The sequence below is a fragment of the Paramormyrops kingsleyae genome, chromosome 9, assembly GCF_048594095.1.
Source record: "Paramormyrops kingsleyae isolate MSU_618 chromosome 9, PKINGS_0.4, whole genome shotgun sequence".
NCBI lineage: Eukaryota > Metazoa > Chordata > Actinopteri > Osteoglossiformes > Mormyridae > Paramormyrops > Paramormyrops kingsleyae.
In genome coordinates this window covers 36,670,411-36,690,975 of record NC_132805.1, presented here as the reverse complement: position 1 = coordinate 36,690,975, position 20,565 = coordinate 36,670,411, and the positions used below count along the sequence as shown (strand labels likewise).

Here is a 20,565-nt window from a genome sequence, read left to right as displayed (position 1 = left end):
TCCCCATAAGGATATGTTTACCCTACATTTGTGAGCGGGTGTGTGTGTGTGTGCGCTCAGGGGTGTCGGATGTCCTGGCAGATTTAGGGGGCCTGGCACTTTACAGGGACCATTGAATAAGTACATTTATATGCTAAAAGGGGCGGGGGACCCAAGGTGATATTTCGTCAGGGGGCCCAGAATTTCTAGGTATGCCACTGTCTGTGCTGTGAGGGATGGACCCCCCCCCCCCTACTCCCCCCCACAGCCCTGTGTCAGAATAAGCGACTGGAAGATGGATGAATGGATATAATTGTTCAGTTATATAAGCATGTAATTGAACATTTTATCTGTGTGTTTTCTATGCAAAGTTAAATTAGGGGCTGGGAATGTGAGTGCAGAAACAAAGCTCAGTCTCACACACACACACACACACACTCTCAGCGTGGGGACGACGCCCCATGTGACACCCTCACCCCCCCGCCCACCTGCCTGAGGTGTCTCTGCTCTGGCCTGACAGCCGGCAGCAGAGTGACGGAGTGCCTTCCTCTCTTCCGCCCGAAAGCTCTTTCATCACTCATCCTCTCCACTCTCGCTCCAAATAAGTTGACAAATGCCACTGACTGACACAGCCGGATGGAGTGAAAATCCCAAATTATTCATCACGCCATGGCTGCAGGTGATTAATGTCTGCTAAAAAGGCCGTCTTCGAGGGGATCGTGCTGCCAGCCACCTCCATCAGCGACCCGTACGCACGGCCTGTTTGTCCGTCACGGACATCAGCGAGAAAATCTCTGCGGTGAGCCTGGCCAGATGATCGGTCAGACGGCGCAGCCCGTGTAGATGCACGGCTCTTCAAACGGACCCTGACAGCAGACAGTTGGCCTTTGTATTTACAAAATAGAGGAGAGATTAGTCTGGAGGCTGAGGTTTCCATGCGGATTATCTGTCGGCTACACAGCAGATTGGGAGAAAGGCAGCTTTGGGTCATAATCTACCCAGTAGGAGGCCAATCTAACCTCCTTACATACCTCCAAAGCTTCGATGGTGACCAGAGAGCTGTGAGACTGAATCGCATAAAAGGATCGCCAGTTGTGCCTGTCAGAGTCGCTGCGGATAAAGCCGTACACCTAATTCAGAGGGGGAACACAGCCTGCAACATAAACACAAAAAACTAGCTCAACTTGTTTCTGCGCGAGTTCGGCTTGCGGTACAGGGGAGAAAGTGCTTCCGTAACAGGACTGGGACCAGCAGCTGTGGTTCTTTGCCCGTTCAAACTGCTGGACAGGCACCAGGAGCAGGTACTGAGTGACGGGTCACTCTTACTTTGGGAAATGCCTTGATGATTCCTTAATCAAAACCAAAACAGATCTCATTTTACGGTAGGTTCAGATAGATGCTTTTATGTGCTGAGAAAGCTGGTTAAACAGGAGGGAATTTGGGGCTCTGCTTTGAGTTTAGCCTACCTGTCTACACTGATGAGAATTCACTTTACATAACTGGAACAGAACCTCTGCGGAGATATTTACATAGCTATCAGCACCGTCGGGATGGGTAACACATTCTTTGATCTCCGCGGTACTCGGAGAAAATAAGGCCGTGTGTTAATTCTTCCCTGCTCGTCACGTTGGGAGGGGCAGGGGAAACGTTTTTTGCCGGCTGCTGACGTCCCACCCAGGTTCGACAGCCGTGACGGAGCTAACCAGAAAAGATATGGGGGGGGGGGGGGCTGGAATTCATTCTGATATAACTGGGAGTGTAACAGTGAGTTCACAACAGGCAGAAAGCATCTGTAAGCCAGGCCAGGAACAGAGATAATGATCCCAGAAATCCCTGGATACGAGGCAGGGGATCACCCTGGACAGGGGGCCGGTCCATCACCCGGAACGAGTGGAATACCTAACTGTGGAACTGTGCATTTTTGAGCTAAAAAACAAGCAATGAAACTGAAAGCTGAAAGAAATAAAAATCTGTCCTGACCTCTTGTAGCATTTTTGAGAGCACTGATGATGTTATTAATTAAAGCAACATCGTTAGCCTGTAATTGACCCGTTTGCACATACTGCGTCTACAGAGCTGCCGGAAGCACTGGGGGCGGCATGTGGGGAACATTCCGGAATCCCAGCGGGATGCAGAAATGAATATTAGCTGTGATTAAGTGGGAAATGAGAGGAAATGGAGAAAAGAAACAATCTTCAGTAGGAGAGTGAGACTCTTGCATTTCTGTCCAGTGGGACCACAGAGCAAAAACAGGCAGAGCGACTGACTACGGTCACAAACATGTTCTGGCGTGGAGAGAACTCAATGTCCACCCCCCCCCAATAAAAACACGATCTTTGGAATATAGCGCACCTTGGCTACACTGGCCCATTACTCTGAGGACACAGGAGAGGCCCCGAGGAGTTCAGCTGAAATCTGAAATCAGCTCCAAATCTGGAGACGAGACACTGATGTACAATTGAAATAACCAAAGGTGGATATAAACCACGGCATCTATGCTCCTGTCCTGGGGACGTACTGTACACACGGGTCCTGCCGTTGCTTCCTGCTGTCACCCTGGAAGTTTTGCTTAAACATTCATAAAACTCTGCAGTGACCAATAAGATTCCACTGAGAGTATTAAAGGCTGGATTACAGGAAATAAGATAGCATAATAGAGGTGCAGAACTCAACTGTAGCTTCTGTTTACCCCGCCTGATTGAGTTAGTATGCAGTTTAATTGCCCGCAGTGGAGAAAATAGGAAATTCTATAACTAATTGAGTTTGTTCATAAGTGACGATGCTGAAGCTCCTTTTATCCCCTTATAAATGACTTGCTTTAAGTTACCGTCCTACAAATGACTCGCTTTAAGTTACCATCTTACAAATGATTCACTTTAAGTTACAATCTTACAAATGACTCATTTAATCCATCATCTTACAAATGGCTTGCTTTAAGTTAACATTTTACAAATGACTCACTTTAAGTTACCACCTTACAGATGACTTGCTTTAAGTTACCGTCCTACAAATGACTCGCTTTAAGTTACCATCTTACAAATGATTCACTTTAAATTACAATCTTACAAATGACTCATTTAATCCATCATCTTACAAATGGCTTGCTTTAAGTTAACATTTTACAAATGACTCGCTTTAAGTTACCACCTTACAGATGACTTGCTTTAAGTTACCGTCCTACAAATGACTCACTTTAAATTACCATCTTACAAATGATTCACTTTAAGTTACAATCTTACAAATGGCTCGCATTAGTTAACATTTTACAAATGACTCGCTTTAAGTTACCACCTTACAAATGAGCTGACAGAATCATATTTTTTTTCCAAGAAATAAGCTTACATTTAGTCCGCTTAGGACGGCTCTTGGATGGAATACGGACGCGCGAGTTTCCTGTCGCGGCCGCCCTACCTGTGGATATACATGCAGGAAGCGGGCCAACAGAGACGTTTCACAGGATTACCGTCAAGCAGCCATGTCTGCTAAGTAATTCAGGGCAGCAAATCTGCTAATCTTAGCTGAAAGGCATGAGGTCACGGTTCGTCAGAGCTGTCAGGGCTCGTGTCATACTTGGGCCTCAGACCCCAGCCATCCCACCTCCTGTCGCTCGTCAGCAGGCGAGACTCCAGGGATTCTCAGCCATGCTAAGTAACTGCGGCTAATTCCTTAGCATGACCAAGAGTAGGAGGCACGCGGGACTCGTCACATTCAGCTGGACTGTGGCATCGGAGGAACATGGAGATAGATCCACTCCAGGAAACAGGTGGCAAGAAAAACATGGCTGGATCGTCATCGCCAGTGCCCATGGTTCTCAGTGGACTAGGGTTTCTTTTTTTTTTTTAGCCAATGATATGCTTTGAATTTATGATTGACAGGAAGGGGGCACTTTGGCGGCCAATTAGCCTGTGCCGCGTGGCCCCACCCCCTGTAAACACCACTGCTGTGTTTATTGGTTGAGCTTGAGGAAGCGCACACATGGTGACTTCCAACCCATTTTCTGTAGTTTGCCGATGAACCATCTGTCCGTTTCTGAGTGTCGGAGCTCTTGTGGCTTGTCCAGGCGGTGGGAAACCCAAGGCAACCCGAGCGATATGCCCTGAAGGCCCAGAGCAGTGCCGTGACTTCCGATGCCCAGCCCACACCGGCTTTCTGTAGTCTCCAGCTTCCCGCCCCAGCTCAGAACCCCGCTTGCCTGACCGTTTCCCGAGCCACAAACCGACACGGCTGGCCCTTAACGCCGCTTTTCCGTTTGATCTCACGCAATCTCCCACGAAGCGGGTGTTTTCCCATCAGCCATGCAGCCTGACCTGCCAGCCCTCAGCCGCTCGCACGTAGCCGGAGAGCAATGTCAGCACGCCCTTTCTCACAGGGACACGGAGCTCTCGGAGTTAATAGCTCTCCCTGCCTGAGCTTAGAGAGCTCGAGGGCAAGGACCCGGCCTCAGAGGGACGTGCCAGGAGCCTTGTGTCCTTCCCCTGGGTTCTGGCTTTGTTTTATTCTCCAGCTTCTACACGTACGACTATAGCTGATGCTGAGGTTTTCTGGAGATGAAAGCCACACAGACTGCGTTACGTTTGTAGTGTTACAGTGTTGCTATAATATACGTACAGGCCGAGCTCCTATCACTCGAGCTACTAACTAGGATTTCTCCTAGGGATAGCCTTGCAGAGGGCTCTTATGGTCCATTAAAAGGCTGATGAGAGGGCAGGCCTGCCTCTGTGCCTCTCCGGGTTAGAGGGCAGGCCTGCCTCTGTGCCTCTCCGAGTTAGTCACATCGGAGTTTTATTTCACTTAACTAGTTACTTGGCTGTGTGTGAGGCAGCTGAGTGGTTATAGCTGAGTGCTTCTGCTGACCCAGTTCAGGCTGCACTTTGCCCCTGGCTACAACAGAACAGGCTCCCCTGGGGTGTGAACCAGCAGCCTTTCAAATACACACTCTCCTCTGCTGCTGTTCCTACTGCCCCCCCCCCACCAAATGACAAAGTCAGATACGGACCAGAACCAGCAGGACTTGGATCTGTGAGGCCGATATTCACTGTTCGAAAAGAACATTTATTTTCCAAAAGTCACCAGAAGTGGTCATTAAGTAAATGTCTGCCTGTGGGGTGGGCAGACAGTGAGCCTTCAGTTCACATGGGCTTGACATTTGGTGCCTTAACCATTCTGACTGCTGCCCCCTGCTGGAGTGGAGGAATGAACTGAAGATGCACTGTCTTTACAATCCACCTTTAAATCAGTACCACTGTGTGGCACAGCCTGGGTGTAGTATGGTATAAGCCCAGTAAGGCCTGGGTATAGCACCATTTACCATTTAGATTTATTTAAATCTACAAATTAGGATGAGAAAGCAGGATCAGCTAGTCCCTGGAGCAATTAGGGTTAAGAGCCTTGCCCAAGTGTCAGCCACAGGATTTGAACCAGCGACCTACTCTGCAGCGCCGCACACCATAAGGCCGGGGTGTAGCACAGCTTGAGTGAAGCACATCACTGATTCAGGCCCAGAAAATCTCAGCAGATATAAACAGTCAGCTGGCTCCTGTGCTGGTGGATCGTCAGGTGGCCTGGAAGCTTCTGAGAGAGCCTGAGAAGTCGCTTGGCCAGAGCAGCAAGGTAACAGCCAGCACTTTGGATAAGTGCCATGGGATCGTTAATGAGAGTCATTAATGAGGCAGGACCTCAGTGCAGAGTCTCATCTGAAGGGCAGTGCCTTCAGCAACATAGCATCTCCCTCACTGTGCTAGGCCAGTACTTTTATACGAAGTCTGGGGGGGCACACTGCCCCTACTGGCCCACTGGGGACCACCACCAGCAACTGGGTTTTTCCTAGGGGTCTCCCGGGTCTAACCAAGTCCAACATGACTGGAAGCTGATCCGACTCCCACCCCGCCTCCCTCCTGGCCGCTATGGCGTCGTCAGGCTTCCCGTTTAAAAGGCAGAGTGCGTGACAGAGGGTTTGTGCTGATCGGGTCACGCCGCTGGCTTGTCGGGGTAATGAAACTGCACCGGCTGCCCGTTATGCCTGCTCTCTTCTCTACAACAGCATGTTTTTATTTTATTTTTTTTTAATCCAGGACAAAAGCTCACAGGCAGGAGGTACGTGATGAAAAGAGAACGCAGAACACACTAGGCGTGACGGATTCTACTCCCAAGAGAGCGCTGCGTATTCATACTAACGTCATTTAAAAACAATCTCATTTTGGTAGAAATTTTATCACGGAGACAGACAGCATCATTATCATTAATCTTGTAATACGAATTGCTGGGTTTTAGCATCACAAAATGAGGCAAAACAATGCTAAGAGGGAAATGTTCGTTTGCATACCACTGGTCGCACTTTACCGTCAGGCAGTAACGCAGGACAGCCCCAGTGCCGTGTCATGTTCTGTTAGATGGGCCAGAAGAGGGAGCCTGGGGGCCAGACGGCCAGTGGATTATCACCCCTAATGTGAAAGCTGGGAAGGTGATGGCCTTCAGACTGTTTGGCAGTTTTGAATGCTGAGGATCGTGCCGCGGTCCGTGGTCCCGCACCCATGTGACATTGAGCCGCGGTCCGTGGTCCGTGGTCCCGCACCCATGTGACATCGAGCCGCGGTCCGTGGTCCCGCACCCATGTGACATCGAGCCGTGGTCCGTGGTCCGTGGTCCCGCACCCATGTGACAGGCCCTGTCTCCCCCGCAGAGGCTCAAGGAGCTGAAGCAGAGGGAGTTTGCTCGAAACGTGGCCTCCAAGTCCTGGAAGGACGAGCGGAAGCAGGAGAGGGCACTGAGACGGCTCCACCAGCTGGCTGAGCTGCGGCAACAGACTGATCGGTGAGCATGGGGTGGGGGCATGCATGGGGCAACTACACCCAGCGGAGGGGCAGGTCCATGGGGGGCGTGCATGGGGCAACAACTACACTCAGTGGAGGGGCAGGGTCCATGGGGGGGCATGCATGGGGCAACTACACCAACCAGAGGGACAGGGTTCATGGGGGGCATGCATGGGGCAACTACACCAACCAGAGGGACAGGGTTCATGGGGGGCATGCATGGGGCAACTACACCAACCAGAGGGACAGGGTTCATGGGGGGCATGCATGGGGCAACTACACCAACCAGAGGGGCTGGTCCATGGGGGGGGGGGGCATACATGGGGCAATTACAACAAGGGAGGGGCAGGGTCCAGTGGGAGGGGAGTGTATAGGGGGGCTCTGAGAAATCAATCAATTAAACCTGTTCCTTTCATAATCTGCATTCTTATGTTCATAACCACAGATTGCCCAATGCTCCGTTTAGTGGAAATCCAGCCCCAGTCTGTAAAGTTGCTGAGTCCATAATAATAAAAAACAATGCAGTGTTTGGCTTTCAGAATGTGATCTGAACATCTGTCAGTAATTTAATCTGCAGCTAATTCGGGCTCCTGGCTAAATCACAGAGTTATGGATGAGCACAATTAAGCTGCAGCTTTAGAGGGAGGAGTAGGAGGAGAAAGAGGAGGAGGAGGTGTTTCACGCCGCGTTTATCATCAATGGCTCTTCACTGGGGATCCATCACTGGCTCATGTCCTTGTTTCTGCTTGTGCTTGACAGAGGTCCAGGGAAGTGCAGATCCCAGCAACATGGAGAACGCCTCTTGCCCGGGCGGGAGCTTCGGCTCGGGGCCCGGCACATCCTCCCAGGCTCTGGAGGGACCTCTTCAGTGGTAACAACCAGGTTCCCACCGCCACAGAGAGAACAGCTGCACGGTCGCAAGAGGCCATCGCAAGGGAGCCGGGATCACGGCGGCCGCAGGTCAGGGGTCTCCTTCTGCTTCTCCAGAAAAACTCAGCTGAAGCTGGAGTCATCTGCATCAGTCTTCAACGACAGTGTGGAGGAGGCCCCTGGCGACAGGGTGGCACTTTGGAGGCAGAGGCAAGACCAGGAGGCCTTCTGGGCACGGGTGGCCTCCCATGGAGATTTCACAACAGACACGGTGGATGATGGCACCCGGAGAGGCCTGATGAGCGAGAAGGCATCATGGGATAGCGAGGCGGAAGGACGGGAGCTCAGCAGGGCCAAAGAGTGGGGCTCCCTCGCATCGCCACTCCGGCCCCCAATGAGGCAGCCCGACCAAAAGCCGAAAGACGCAGACAGGAGGCTCCGTTCCACCTTTGTAGAGACCCCGGCAGAGGTGGGAGGTAGCCCGTCCCAGAGAGTAGGCGCTGTGATCCGGGAAACTCTCGGGTCTCGAGAGGGCATGAGAACGCAAGACTTGGGATTGGAGACGGCCTGTGACCATGGACAGAGATATATTGTGGTCAACACTGACCCAGATAAGAAACAGCTTTTGTATGTAAATGTTTTGGCCCGGGATGGGGACACCATGTTGAAATGGCCTAAGGAACAAGTCCGGTACACAAAATCGGAGCCCTACATATCCTACAGCTGCAACCCTCTTTACTTCAACCTCACTCAAAGTAAGAGGAGATTCACTAAAGACATATATGATATGGATCCGGGACATGCTGATGAGCCCGGGGAAAGCAGGGAGGGTCGAAGAGGAGCTTTTCACCTGGAAAACCGTCTTGGAATTTCAAAGCCAAAGAATGAACGGTGTCACATAGAATGTGAAACCCATAACGTGGAGGGTAACGGAAAGCCCGGAGCTCCGTGTACTCAGAATGCCGACTACCAGGTGTCCGTGAGAGACCCAAATGACAGGTGTGCGGGTACGAAAAGGCTCGCACTTAGCAAGAGGAAAATGCATCTGAAGTTGGCAATGCTGAGCCGAAGGAATACGATGACAATGAGTGGCTCCAAGGCTCTCACACACTCACTCTCCACTGCACTGAACGCAAAGGAAATGCGTCGGGTTCCTGCAGCAGCACTGGGTCCTGTGGGCAGATCCTCTCCCCATCCTGCTCACTCCTCTACCAGGCGGAATCGGTTCAAACTCCATGGCAGTCGCTCAGTGGCACCATCCAGCTCCGCGTGGGTGACAGAGACCTCTGACCTGTGTTCCGATGATGAGGGGCCACTGTACAGGGCTAGGAGATGCCCGTCCTCTACCGGGTCATCTCCTGGTTTGTCACTGAAGAGAAGGAGTGGCAGCAGGCCAGAGGACAGCTGCAGCGATGACGGCTTAGTCCATAAGAGGAGGTGTCCCATCACGCAGGTAGAGCGAAGTGAAAGACAGGGGTGGAACAGGGAGGAGAGGAGCTCCAGCATATGTAGCAGCACGGACACCTCCGAACTGAGCTGGGGCAGCCCGGGAAGCCTACGGGCCCAGCCCAGACCCCGAGGCAGAGCGCACAGCTTCGAGGAACTTCGAGGGTCTTCCCAGGGAAATTCCGACTTGGTCTCCCGGGGAACGTCCCGTCTCGTCAAGCTTGCCTCTGTTGTGAGGAAAATAACCAGAGACCAGCCTCGATTGCTGAGGGCAGATGAACACGACCACACTGCTGCTCCAAATGCCAATCATGCCGAACAGATAGAGGACAGGCCTGCAGAGGATACAAACCCCACGAGGAAAAAGATGAACACCACCATGTGGTTACCTCTGATAGGAAAGCTGCCCGCTGTCAGGAGGAGAGCCAAGAAGGAGAGACGTGAGCTCAGCCAGGGCAGTACAGAGCCCCGGGTCGTCCCGGACCGACCGGAGGAGGGCCCAGCTCCATCTCCTCTGGACTGTTCAGGGAGGCTTGTCTGCCCCCGATCCCCAGCCCAGACGGAGACCAGCACGGCGTGCGGCTCTGCAGAGCACCCATTTGGCAGTGGTGCGCACCTCAGACAGCCGCTGGAGTCCAGCAGGCCCCAGAAGAGTTTCTCCCCGCCTCTGGCCGAGCAGCCAATCACCTTCTCTGCAGATGAGATCGACAAGTACAAACAGCTTCAGCTCCAAGCCCAGTGGCACGTGCAGCGGCAGCAGCAGCACGCCAAGGCCGTCCCTGCGGTGCCACCGGAGCCGCCCAGTGCTGCCCCGGTGCCTGCCTTCCACCAGCTGCCTCTCCCACCGCAGATGCCAGTCACCGGCCTCACTCACACGCTGCTTTCCCACCGGGCTTTGGCCGCATTCGCCTCCTCCCTGGCCCAGCCACTTGCACCGCTAGCGCCCCTGCACCCGCTCCCCCAGCCCCGCCTCGCACCCATCCAGCTGCCCACGGTCACACCCGCGCTCTTCCCCGCCCACCCCACGACCCTCCTGGCCGGCCCCCCTCTCCATCTGGTCCCCACACACCTGACCCTCCATCCGGTCCCAGCCGGCTCCCTCCTTCCAGCCCTGCTGGCTCCTAGCCCTTTGGCCCACGCCAGCTCCACCCTACACCTGCACCCACTGCTGCAGCCTCTGTTTCCAGGCCAGAACCTCCAGCCACACTCCAGACCTTCCACATAGACAGACCGGCCTCCATCCACACTGTGAAGAACAGAGCCCGATCGGGTCGATAGGACAGGAGCAGACACATTGTTGGATCATTTTACAGGACAGCAGAGCATAGATCATGTTACACAACAGCAGAAACATGGTTAGGTCATGTGAGATGGACAACAGAGACATACTTAGATCATATCAGAAGCAGAGCAGACATGCCTAGATCAGGTTACAGGACAGCAGACATGCCTAGATCAGGTTACAGGACAGCAGACATGCCTAGATCAGGTTACAGGAAGGACAGCAGACATGCCTAGATCATGTTACAGAACAGCAGACATGCCTAGATCATTTTACATGAAGGACAGCAAACATGCCTAGATCATGTTACAGAACAGCAGACATGCCTAGATCATGTTACAGGAAGGACAGCAGACATGCCTAGATCATGTTATAGGACATAGCTGTCCTTTCCCTTCACTGTGTCTCACAGTGACAGTGCCCAGTTAATTGGGAAACATAAAGTTTCTCAGAGTAAATATCCCTTCAGTCAGCATCATCCACTCACTGCCTTCACTGGAATTTAATTTTAAGCCATAAATTATACTTCAGCCTTCCATGGACACCGTCTCACTGTTAATCAAATGCCTAAAACCATCTCACTACCTAAACAGCATAATTAGCCTTTGAAGTCGATCCTTCACATGTTGTTCTGCCTTGTGTTGGTGGAGAGGAGAGTGTGAATTTGCCGGGATTGAAAGAGATCATGCGGAATACTGCTGTATCATAATCTCCCCACACTCACGTGGAAGAAGAGAGGTAGGGGCTGCGAACGGTCCTTTGCTGCCTCACTGTACAGTCGTGTTGAGTGAGTCTGACCACTGCATCACTCATCGGCCTGGTAGCTACTCCCATGCACGAATGGAAAAGTAGGGAAACGCAATAATATTTTTGAACATATTTAAAGTATGACTTGAACTGTATTTCTGTACTTTGTAATGTAAATAAAAACCATTTGCTGACGAAAGGCACACAAACCTGTATGTGACTGTATGATACCCTTTGGAAACAGATTTTTTTGTTTACTGTTATTTTTCCCAAATTTGTCAGTACCTGGCGTGTGTGTGTAACATATGGTGATAAAAGCATTAAAGATGGAAGTCGTTTTTGCAAGTGAGCTTCTTTTCTGGACCCTGTGAAGTTCAGAGCACAGGTGCGGCTCTGAAGCAGCATCCTGAGCGCAAAGGCGTCAGTCCCAGAGAATGAGACGATGTTACGTCTGCGGGTGAGTTTGCTCTGCTCTGTCTGCAGGCCACATGGTCAGAGCCAGCGATGACATCACCGTCGGCTGCTCTTTAACGAGTTAATTCCTTACTTGAAACCTGAAGTTTCCTTTTCTTTGAGAGACATTTCGGAAGAGTGAGGTAGCTGGAATGTCAAATACGGGTGAAAGTTTTGTCACTTACAGGTATGTAAAATGAAGTCGTCATGCCCGCGCCCCGAGTCGGCTGCCCGCCCCCTTTCCGGGCCGTTACCTCAATATGACAGTTTTATCAGGCAGGCAGGTTCCTCGATGGAGAACCAAGTGCCCAAGCATGTGGCCGCACGCTGTCACCGCGCAGAGAGAAGTGGACGGAGGCCCACCACCAACAGGAGATCAAAGCGGTCCTTTATTTGGTGGGTCAGGGGGGCGCTAATTGCCTTGCGGAGGCAAGCCCAACTACAGAGAGACGTCGCAGAGGGAGGTCACACGAGAGGAGCGCAGTCGTTACTTACAGCCCTCGACCGGCGTGTAAACATGTGGGTGGAAGATAAGCATAAAAACAAACAATGCCAAATAAACACACCCCCCCTCACTTTTGAAAGAATTAAATGATTTTTGGTGTCCATGGGAGGCAGCAGAAGAGGCCTGTGGGGGCTCCAGCCAGGGCCCCACCCCGCCCCACTCCCTGTGCTGTAATTACTCAGAGGGGGACAGCCGTGCCAGATCCGCGGGACATCAGTTCAAAAAGACTGCCTGAAATGTGGAGCAGGGATAATTAGCAGCTGTTAGGAGAAGCCGTCCAAGCCGCCGTTCGCTTCCCCCTTAGCATGAAAGTTTAATCTGTGCTCCAGATCTAAGCCGTGCACCGGGGGGGGACCATGGAGGCCGAGGACAGCCACCATGACAAGGCCGCTTGCCCCGGGGCACTTCAGCTGTGAAGAGTGTGACCACTCTGATTTGTGGGAAGGGTGTCCAGGCTGTACAAAAAGTGTGAGAGCTCAGTCCGACCGCATGTTCCAGGTTCACTTTTTAGGGACACCCTCCCGGGGAGCTCCAGCCGGGGCCACACCCCCAACCAGTCTAGAGCAGTGCTTCCCAATCCGGTCCCCAGGGACCCACACACAGTCCACGTTCATGCTCCTACTGGGAGCACTGCTCTAGAGGAAAGTTAAAGATCCAGGGGTCACCCTGTTCATTCAGCATTCCATCTGCATCCCCCCCCCCCCCCCCCCCCCATTTCACAGTCAGCACATGTCATCCTGTTTCACCAACACAGAGCTTCTCTTCATCATCTCCCTCAAGTGTGGTCCCTCAGGTAGGGAGTGTGTCCTTCACCCGTTCCCCCATGTGATATCCCCCCCCCCCCCCCCAAAGGTTTTATTCCCATCTCATTAGGGCCGACGGCTGCCTGTCATACCGTGACGGCTGCACTCATATCAAGGTGCGGTTAATCTCTTTGTAATTACAGTTAAATGCCAAGCGTGCTATAGGCTGGGGCACATTCCTGCAGATCCCAGCAGTAGCTCCCCACCTGGGTGATGGCCGGTCGTAGGAGTCCTCTATCTCCATGTAAGTGCGCAACTCTGCTCCTTTTTAAAATATTTGGAAAAGATAAAGAGGTTAAGAGTGCCCTGGGGCTCCAGGTGGTTCCGCAGCGATACGCCGGTGAAATTCCCGTTATGGATGTGAGTCCCCGGCGGCAGCAGGCCAGGCACAGAAATCTGCAGAGCGCCAATCCATCTCGCCGGCCAGTAACCATTAAGTCAGGTTGGAGCGATTGCCGTTCTCATGCGCCGTTGTCGCGTGACGGGGGATAAAGCAAAGCAGGACAGATGCGGAGCGTCCTGCGGGGCGACCGCTACCCTTCTCCTTCATCAGCACGCGCCAGCTGAGCTGTACTCATGGCTGGCCCTCGTCTATTCACCTGACCGGCCCGATCGATACAGACACGGCGTTAGCCCCCCCACCCCCGCCTCCATCCCTAGACAGTATTTCTCGCAACAAAATCTATAATTCAGGCGGACAAGACACCACGTTGCTTTGATCGTATGTGTCAGTCGCACAGCTAAGGGCCCCCTCCTGGCTGCATGTTTATTTGATTATTCACGCCTTTGTTTCACTTCTGGTCATGAACGTTGAAGAGCATCATGGGATATTTCGCCTAAAAAGGTGTCATGTGGTCTAAGAATGGCCCAGTCCCAAATACAATTTATTAGGTTGACACACAAACAAGAGCTGAAGAGCAGCACATAATGAATTGATGTTTTGTTTATTTGTCACGTTAAAAACAATTCTTCCGTACGACTAATGGTGATGTGTACAGTTTATATATTGTTGTTCATAAGCTACCCAATAAACTGGCCACTGACTGTAATTTGTGTGTGTGTGTATATATATATACACAAATTGGTGGAGCGCACACTCCACCAAGGCTGAAGGGGGCGCTCCTCCATCTGCTGGGGCTGCGAGAGGGCAAGGCAACAGGCCAAGAAACCCTGGACCCACGCAACACGCCCTGAAGCCGCTCATACCAGCCCAAAGGACCTTCGTTGGAGACGATGTCGGCGAACAAGGAGAAGAGGAACCACCGCGAAAACCGACCAGGTCAGGTTGGGGAGCATGTGCTGATGCAGAGCGTCGCTGCACCCTCTAAACATCAATAAAACTATGGGGAAAAAATACCAGGAATACTTTCTTACATTGTGTCACATAATAAAAGGGGGAGGGCATGAAAAACTTCCATTTTAAAATTTGACTCATAGCTAAGGACCGTCCTAATCTACAGTCCAAGCAGAAAAGGATAATCAGCTGACATCCACCTGATTTCTTCATGTCAGAATTAAGTGCCTCACGCATATGAGTTGGACCATTGTTGACGGAGCGACACAAAGAGATCCAGCCCAATGCGGGTCTCTGGGATGCATACGGATCACTGTTTCCTATTTAATATCTGACAGAGAAAGTTTAACTCGCCTGAAGGCCTGTCATAACTATTATGTTAAAGGTAACTCGTTTAATCGGGATTGCAAAGATCTCACAAGCAATCGGCTGCTTATCATTTGATCACAGAATGGCGGTTCATCCCACAAAAGCTTAAATTAAACTGAAGTCTCTGGCCTTCGGAAAAAGAAAAACAGCGTCAGAGTGTCGGGACCCCAACTGCCTGGATTATCGGTTTCTTTTCACGGACACGTTAGCTTTCATCCGCTTCAAGATTATTGTAAATCCACCCCCTGCCCCCACCTTCACAAGGCAGGAGAGGCCGAGAGGCAGAGGAGTTACTCTCAGCTCACAGTCTGGGCGGGGTGGGGGGGGGGGTTGGGGGACTCAGGAGGCTCTCCAAGAGATTTAGGCACCTTATGTGCTTTAACAATCATGGGCTCTGTTTTTCAATTACATCGATTATTTATTTGGCAGGCGATTTAACCCAAAGCAAAGTACAATTGAGAAAGTAGAATCAACCAGTCCCTGGTGCATTTGGGGTTAACAGCCTCACTCAAGGGCCCAACAGTGAAATCACTCTGCCGAAAACAGGACTTGAACCAGCAGCCTTCGCAATATGGTGACAGTGTACTAACCCATTAAGGCACACAGCACCTCATGATTAGCTGCTCACACATCCGTACCTCCTCACAAGCTGCTAACTCCTGTGACAGCCTGTCTGTGTCCCACCTGCCCCGCCCTGCCCCACCTGCCCCGCCCTGCCCTGCCCCACCTGCCCCGCCTGCCCCACTCTGACCCGGCACCAGATGTTTGGACCAATGAGCAGCTGGCCTCCTGTGCCATCAGACCTGCAGGGAACACCTACAGTCATGCGCAGCCTATGCAGTGCAAATGAACATCTATGCGATTCACACTGTCTGCTGGGCAATCACTCCCAAATCGGTTCAAATCCGATTATTCGTGGGACATAAGCAGACAATTTGCCGTGGAATGGCAGAGATGACGAGGAATGTCAGCTTCCATAAGTGTTGCCTTAAAGAGGCGACACTCATGCACTCTACACACTAAGCATACTAAACACACCCCTCCCATCTCCAGGTCTGCCACCCAGGCCTGAATATAAAAAAATCCCTTTCCATGCGACATATTCCTTCTAAGATGTTGAGAAATAATGAGAATAGATTTCCAATCCTCCCGTGAACTTCACAGAATTTCCTGTCCAAACTCTTCCTACCACACTAAATCATTTTTGACCACCTTGCACCGAAGCTTTGGTCCAGATTTCGACTGCTGATGGAATAACTGACAGCTTAAACATGCTGCACTGGACAGCTCTGCAAAGGTGTAAGACAAGTGCTGATTGGCCATTTCATGGCCTTGTACACAAATTGATGCTGGGCTGACAGCTACAACGTAAGGTAGAATAATGCTGTTTTTTTCAAAGTGCAGAATTTGATGATGCACTACACAACTCCTATCTACCTATCCATCCATCCACTAATCCTTCTATCTATCTTCTAATTGCTTTTCCTGGCCAAGGTATCAGGATACCTGGAGACTATCCCGGACAGCAGAGGCTGAGATCCACCCTGGACGGAATGCTAGCCTACCTATGAATGCACCAAGGTAATCAACTCAGGAACCCTGGTCTCAGGGTCAGGAGTGCAGCCATACTGTCTAGTACTTTAATGAGCTGCTTGTTACCTTGTTCGCTGTCTGCTGGCTGGAAAAACCCCACCTGCCGTCTGTTCCTCATCACACTAAACATAGGGGTCTGAAGGAAATAGCTGTTGAACCTTGGACAGTGGAGAAGATGGAGGCACCTGAACATCTGGGTCTCTGTAGGAGTTTTAGGGAAATAACGGCACTTGGTGTCCTTGAAAAGGAGCTACAGGAAACTAGAGAGTTACTTGCACATTATCGCAGACGCGAGATAAAAGGGGCCGAGATGAAGGAGGTCTCTTGCTTCCAAGTGCGTTATTCTTCATCTTATGGGACGTTTCCTGGGAGCCTTTCTGAGGTTACCATAAAAACAGCTCAGCGAGGGAGACAGAACCACAGAAGAACTCCCACCTGGATCTCCATGTGTCTTGCTAACACACCTTGAAGGTCAGATGGCCTGCAACAGGAAATGCTATGGCTTGTGGATTGGATGGTGGTCCTTATACTAACACGTGAAGCCTTCATGATCTGCTAATTTACTCCTCCCCAAACCAGAAAGACTATTATCAGAGCAGAGAGTGTCTCCAGCCAAGCAATGAAGCATGAGGAGGTGAAATGTGCCCAGAGGTTACATGGGAGGATCCGACAGGGGGCTAATCGAGGGGGATCCTCACATGCTAATCACATACCACACCCAGCCGCCGTTTACGTGGGAGGATCCTACAGGGGGCTAATCGAGGGGGATCCTCACATGCTAATCACATACCACACCCAGCCGCCGTTTACGTGGGAGGATCCTACAGGGGGCTAATCGAGGGGGATCCTCACATGCTGATCACATACCACACCCAGCCGCCGTTTCTCAGCATAAATAGAAGGTGGTCAGTAGGGCTGGGCGATATCATATCAGTATTATATGGCGCATAATCAAATATCAGGGCTTCAGATGACAGGTGAAACATTTGTTTGGTACATAATACTGTTTCTGTATACTATGGTTTGGTATACTTCAGTGCAATATGCACTGTAGTGGGACACACCACATAATACTGTTTCGGTATACTATGGCTTGGTATACTTCAGTGCAATATGCACTGTAGTGGGACACACCACATAATACTGTTTCGGTATACTATGGCTTGGTATACTTCAGTGCAATATGCACTGTAGTGGGACACACCACATAATACTGTTTTGGTATACTATGGTTTGGTATACTTCAGTGCAATATGCACTGTAGTGGGACACACCACATAATACTGTTTCTGTATACTATGGTTTGGTATACATCAGTGCAATATGCACTGTAGTGGGACACACCACATAATACTGTTTTGGTATACTATGGTTTGGTATACTTCAGTGCAATATGCACTGTAGTGGGACACACCACATAATACTGTTTCTGTATACTATGGTTTGGTATACTTCAGTGCAATATGCACTGTAGTGGGACACACCACATAATACTGTTTTGGTATACTATGGTTTGGTATACTTCAGTGCAAGATGCACTGTAGTGGGACACACCACATAATACTGTTTTGGTATACTGTGGTTTGGTATACTTCAGTGCAAGATGCACTGTAGTGGGACACACCACATAATACTGTTTTGGTATACTATGGTTTGATATACTTTGGTGTGATGTGCACTAAAGTGGCAGTGATGAAAGGAACAATTGAGCAGCAATGGCATCTTTTAAAAGAGGAGATATTGTGGATAAAGAAGATAAAAAGGTGGTTTAGCTGTATTTCTTGCAGTTTAAAGTCCGACACGTTTATCCATATATGCCGCATACTAAATACTATGTTTTGGGTGTCATAAAATGCCTCATTAATATTTTAGCCCTAATACTAATCTCCTTAACAAACTGTGGGCATAAATAAACATCCATATAGTACTTAAAAGCTGGCGTCCAGCCAAATGTCTCACATGTCTGAAGCCCTGGTGATTGTTGCGTATGGAAGGTTAGGATGGAGTCAGTACAGGTGTAGGGAAGGTTAGGATGGAGTCAGTACAGGTGTAGGGAAGGTTAGGATGGAGTCAGTACAGGTGTAGGGAAGGTTAGGATGGAGTCAGTACAGGTGTAGGGAAGGTTAGGATTGAGTCAGTACAGGTGTAGGGAAGGTTAGGATGGAGTCAGTACAGGTGTAGGGAAGGTTAGGATGGAGTCAGTACAGGTGTAGGGAAGGATGGAGTCAGTACAGGTGTAAGGAAGGTTAGGATGGAGTCAGTACAGGTGTAAGGAAGGTTAGGATGGAGTCAGTACAGGTGTATGGAAGGTTAGGATGGAGTCAGTACAGGTGTAGGGAAGGTTAGGATGGAGTCAGTACAGGTGTAGGGAAGATTAGGATGAGTCAGTACAGGTGTAGGGAAGATTAGGATGGAGTCAGTACAGGTGTAGGGAAGGTTAGGATGGAGTCAGTACAGGTGTATGGAAGGTTAGGATGGAGTCAGTACAGGTGTAGGGAAGGTTAGGGTGGAGTCAGTACAGGTGTAGGGAAGGATGGAGTCAGTACAGGTGTAGGGAAGGTTAGGATGGAGTCAGTACAGGTGTAGGGAAGGTTAGGATGGAGTCAGTACAGGTGTAGGGAAGGTTAGGATGGAGTCAGTACAGGTGTAGGGAAGATTAGGATGGAGTCAGTACAGGTGTAGGGAAGGTTAGGATGGAGTCAGTACAGGTGTAGGGAAGGTTAGGATGGAGTCAGTACAGGTGTAGGGAAGGTTAGGATGGAGTCAGTACAGGTGTAGGGAAGGTTAGGATGGAGTCAGTACAGGTGTAGGGAAGGTTAGGATTGAGTCAGTACAGGTGTAGGGAAGGTTAGGATGGAGTCAGTACAGGTGTAGGGAAGGTTAGGATGGAGTCAGTACAGGTGTAGGGAAGGATGGAGTCAGTACAGGTGTAAGGAAGGTTAGGATGGAGTCAGTACAGGTGTAAGGAAGGTTAGGATGGAGTCAGTACAGGTGTAGGGAAGGTTAGGATGGAGTCAGTACAGGTGTAGGGAAGGATGGAGTCAGTACAGGTGTAGGGAAGGTTAGGATGGAGTCAGTACAGGTGTAGGGAAGGTTAGGATTGAGTCAGTACAGGTGTAGGGAAGGTGAGTTCAGGTAAAATCAAAGCCTTAGCAAAGAAAAAGTCACAGATGAGTCTTACGAGCTCCAAGGAGCCAGGTGACGGCTCATTGCTAAGAGCGGAAAAGAGCACCCCCCCGCACTTTCACTTCCTCTTCCTCATTCAAACTCTCGACTCTAAGTCTGCTGGGAATTAAACTTGTGACATTGTGCGTGTCAAATCCGGCTCTTTAAGCAGCATACTTCAGGCTGCTGTGTCTGGAACATACTCACAGCATACTCCAGGCTGCTGTGTCTGGAACATACTCACAGCATACTTCAGGCTGCTGTGTCTGGAACATACTCACAGCATACTTCAGGCTGCTGTGTCTGGAACATACTCACAGCATACTTCAGGCTGCTGTGTCTGGAACATACTCACAGCATACTTCAGGCTGCTGTGTCTGGAACATACTCACAGCATACTTCAGGCTGCTGTGTCTGGAACATACTCACAACATACTCCAGTAGATTCTTTTTTCTCCCAGACCTTTCAGACCCACTGTTTCCCAAACTCATAATTTGCCTCAGACGAAGGCCTCAGCACTCCAGGACGACACGTAGAACTTCGCCCGGTCTGTAATAGACTCCCCCTGTTTTGAGCAGGCAGGCTCTTTCCTCCCATAAACGAGACGGCCTAACTCTAGCCCCTGTCCTCTTCTGGCTGATTTGGCCTGCATTGTCCTCAAGCTGCCTGTAACGTTACTGCTCTCTTTAGTTAAAGAAACAAAGCGGCTTTTGTTCAGCAATTTCCCACGGAAAATGGCCCATTTCTTTGACTGCCTCTCCTCTGGCCTGGCTGAATAAGGCTGCCTTTTATCCTGGAAGCTTTTATACATCATTAAACCCAGAAACTAATTTACTTCAGAGGCAGCCTGGCCGCTGACACGAGGATTTGCCGTGATAAATCAGGTGTCATGAATCTATTTCATTTTGCCAAAACGTGTTTCTATTTGAGCGATCGTTCGCAATGTGAGAGCCCCGGACGGGGACTTGGAGGGATCCTACGGAAATCAATCACCTGCCCACATGACTACCTGTTTCTCAGGGCTTCAGAGAAGCATCTTCTCTCTGTGCATGAGCCAACCTCTTCTTAATCAGGCCGTTACCAACCGACTAGCACTTGCAAGACGAGCTGAGCTATCCGGGGATAACGCGTGAAGTGGAAGTTTGGGGCGAGCCCAGAATTATCCAAAATGAATTCATTGTTGCCTGGCAACACTGGAATAAACACACGACACCTCTTTAACGGCGATGCGTGAACGACACTTGCTGCC

General features: G+C 50.5%; 1 protein-coding gene across 1 annotated transcript in view; it reads left to right on the top strand.

Moving 5' to 3' along the window:
- Positions 1-11,478, top strand: part of znf804b (zinc finger protein 804B) — a 134,957-nt gene extending 123,479 nt beyond the window's left edge. The window contains exons 7-8 of the mRNA XM_023825797.2: positions 6,659-6,789; positions 7,548-11,478. Of these exons, the coding sequence (XP_023681565.2) occupies positions 6,659-6,789; positions 7,548-10,329 (2,913 nt within the window). The 3' untranslated portion in view covers positions 10,330-11,478. The remainder of the gene's footprint in view (positions 1-6,658; positions 6,790-7,547) is intronic.
- The last annotated feature ends 9,087 nt before the right edge of the window (positions 11,479-20,565 follow it).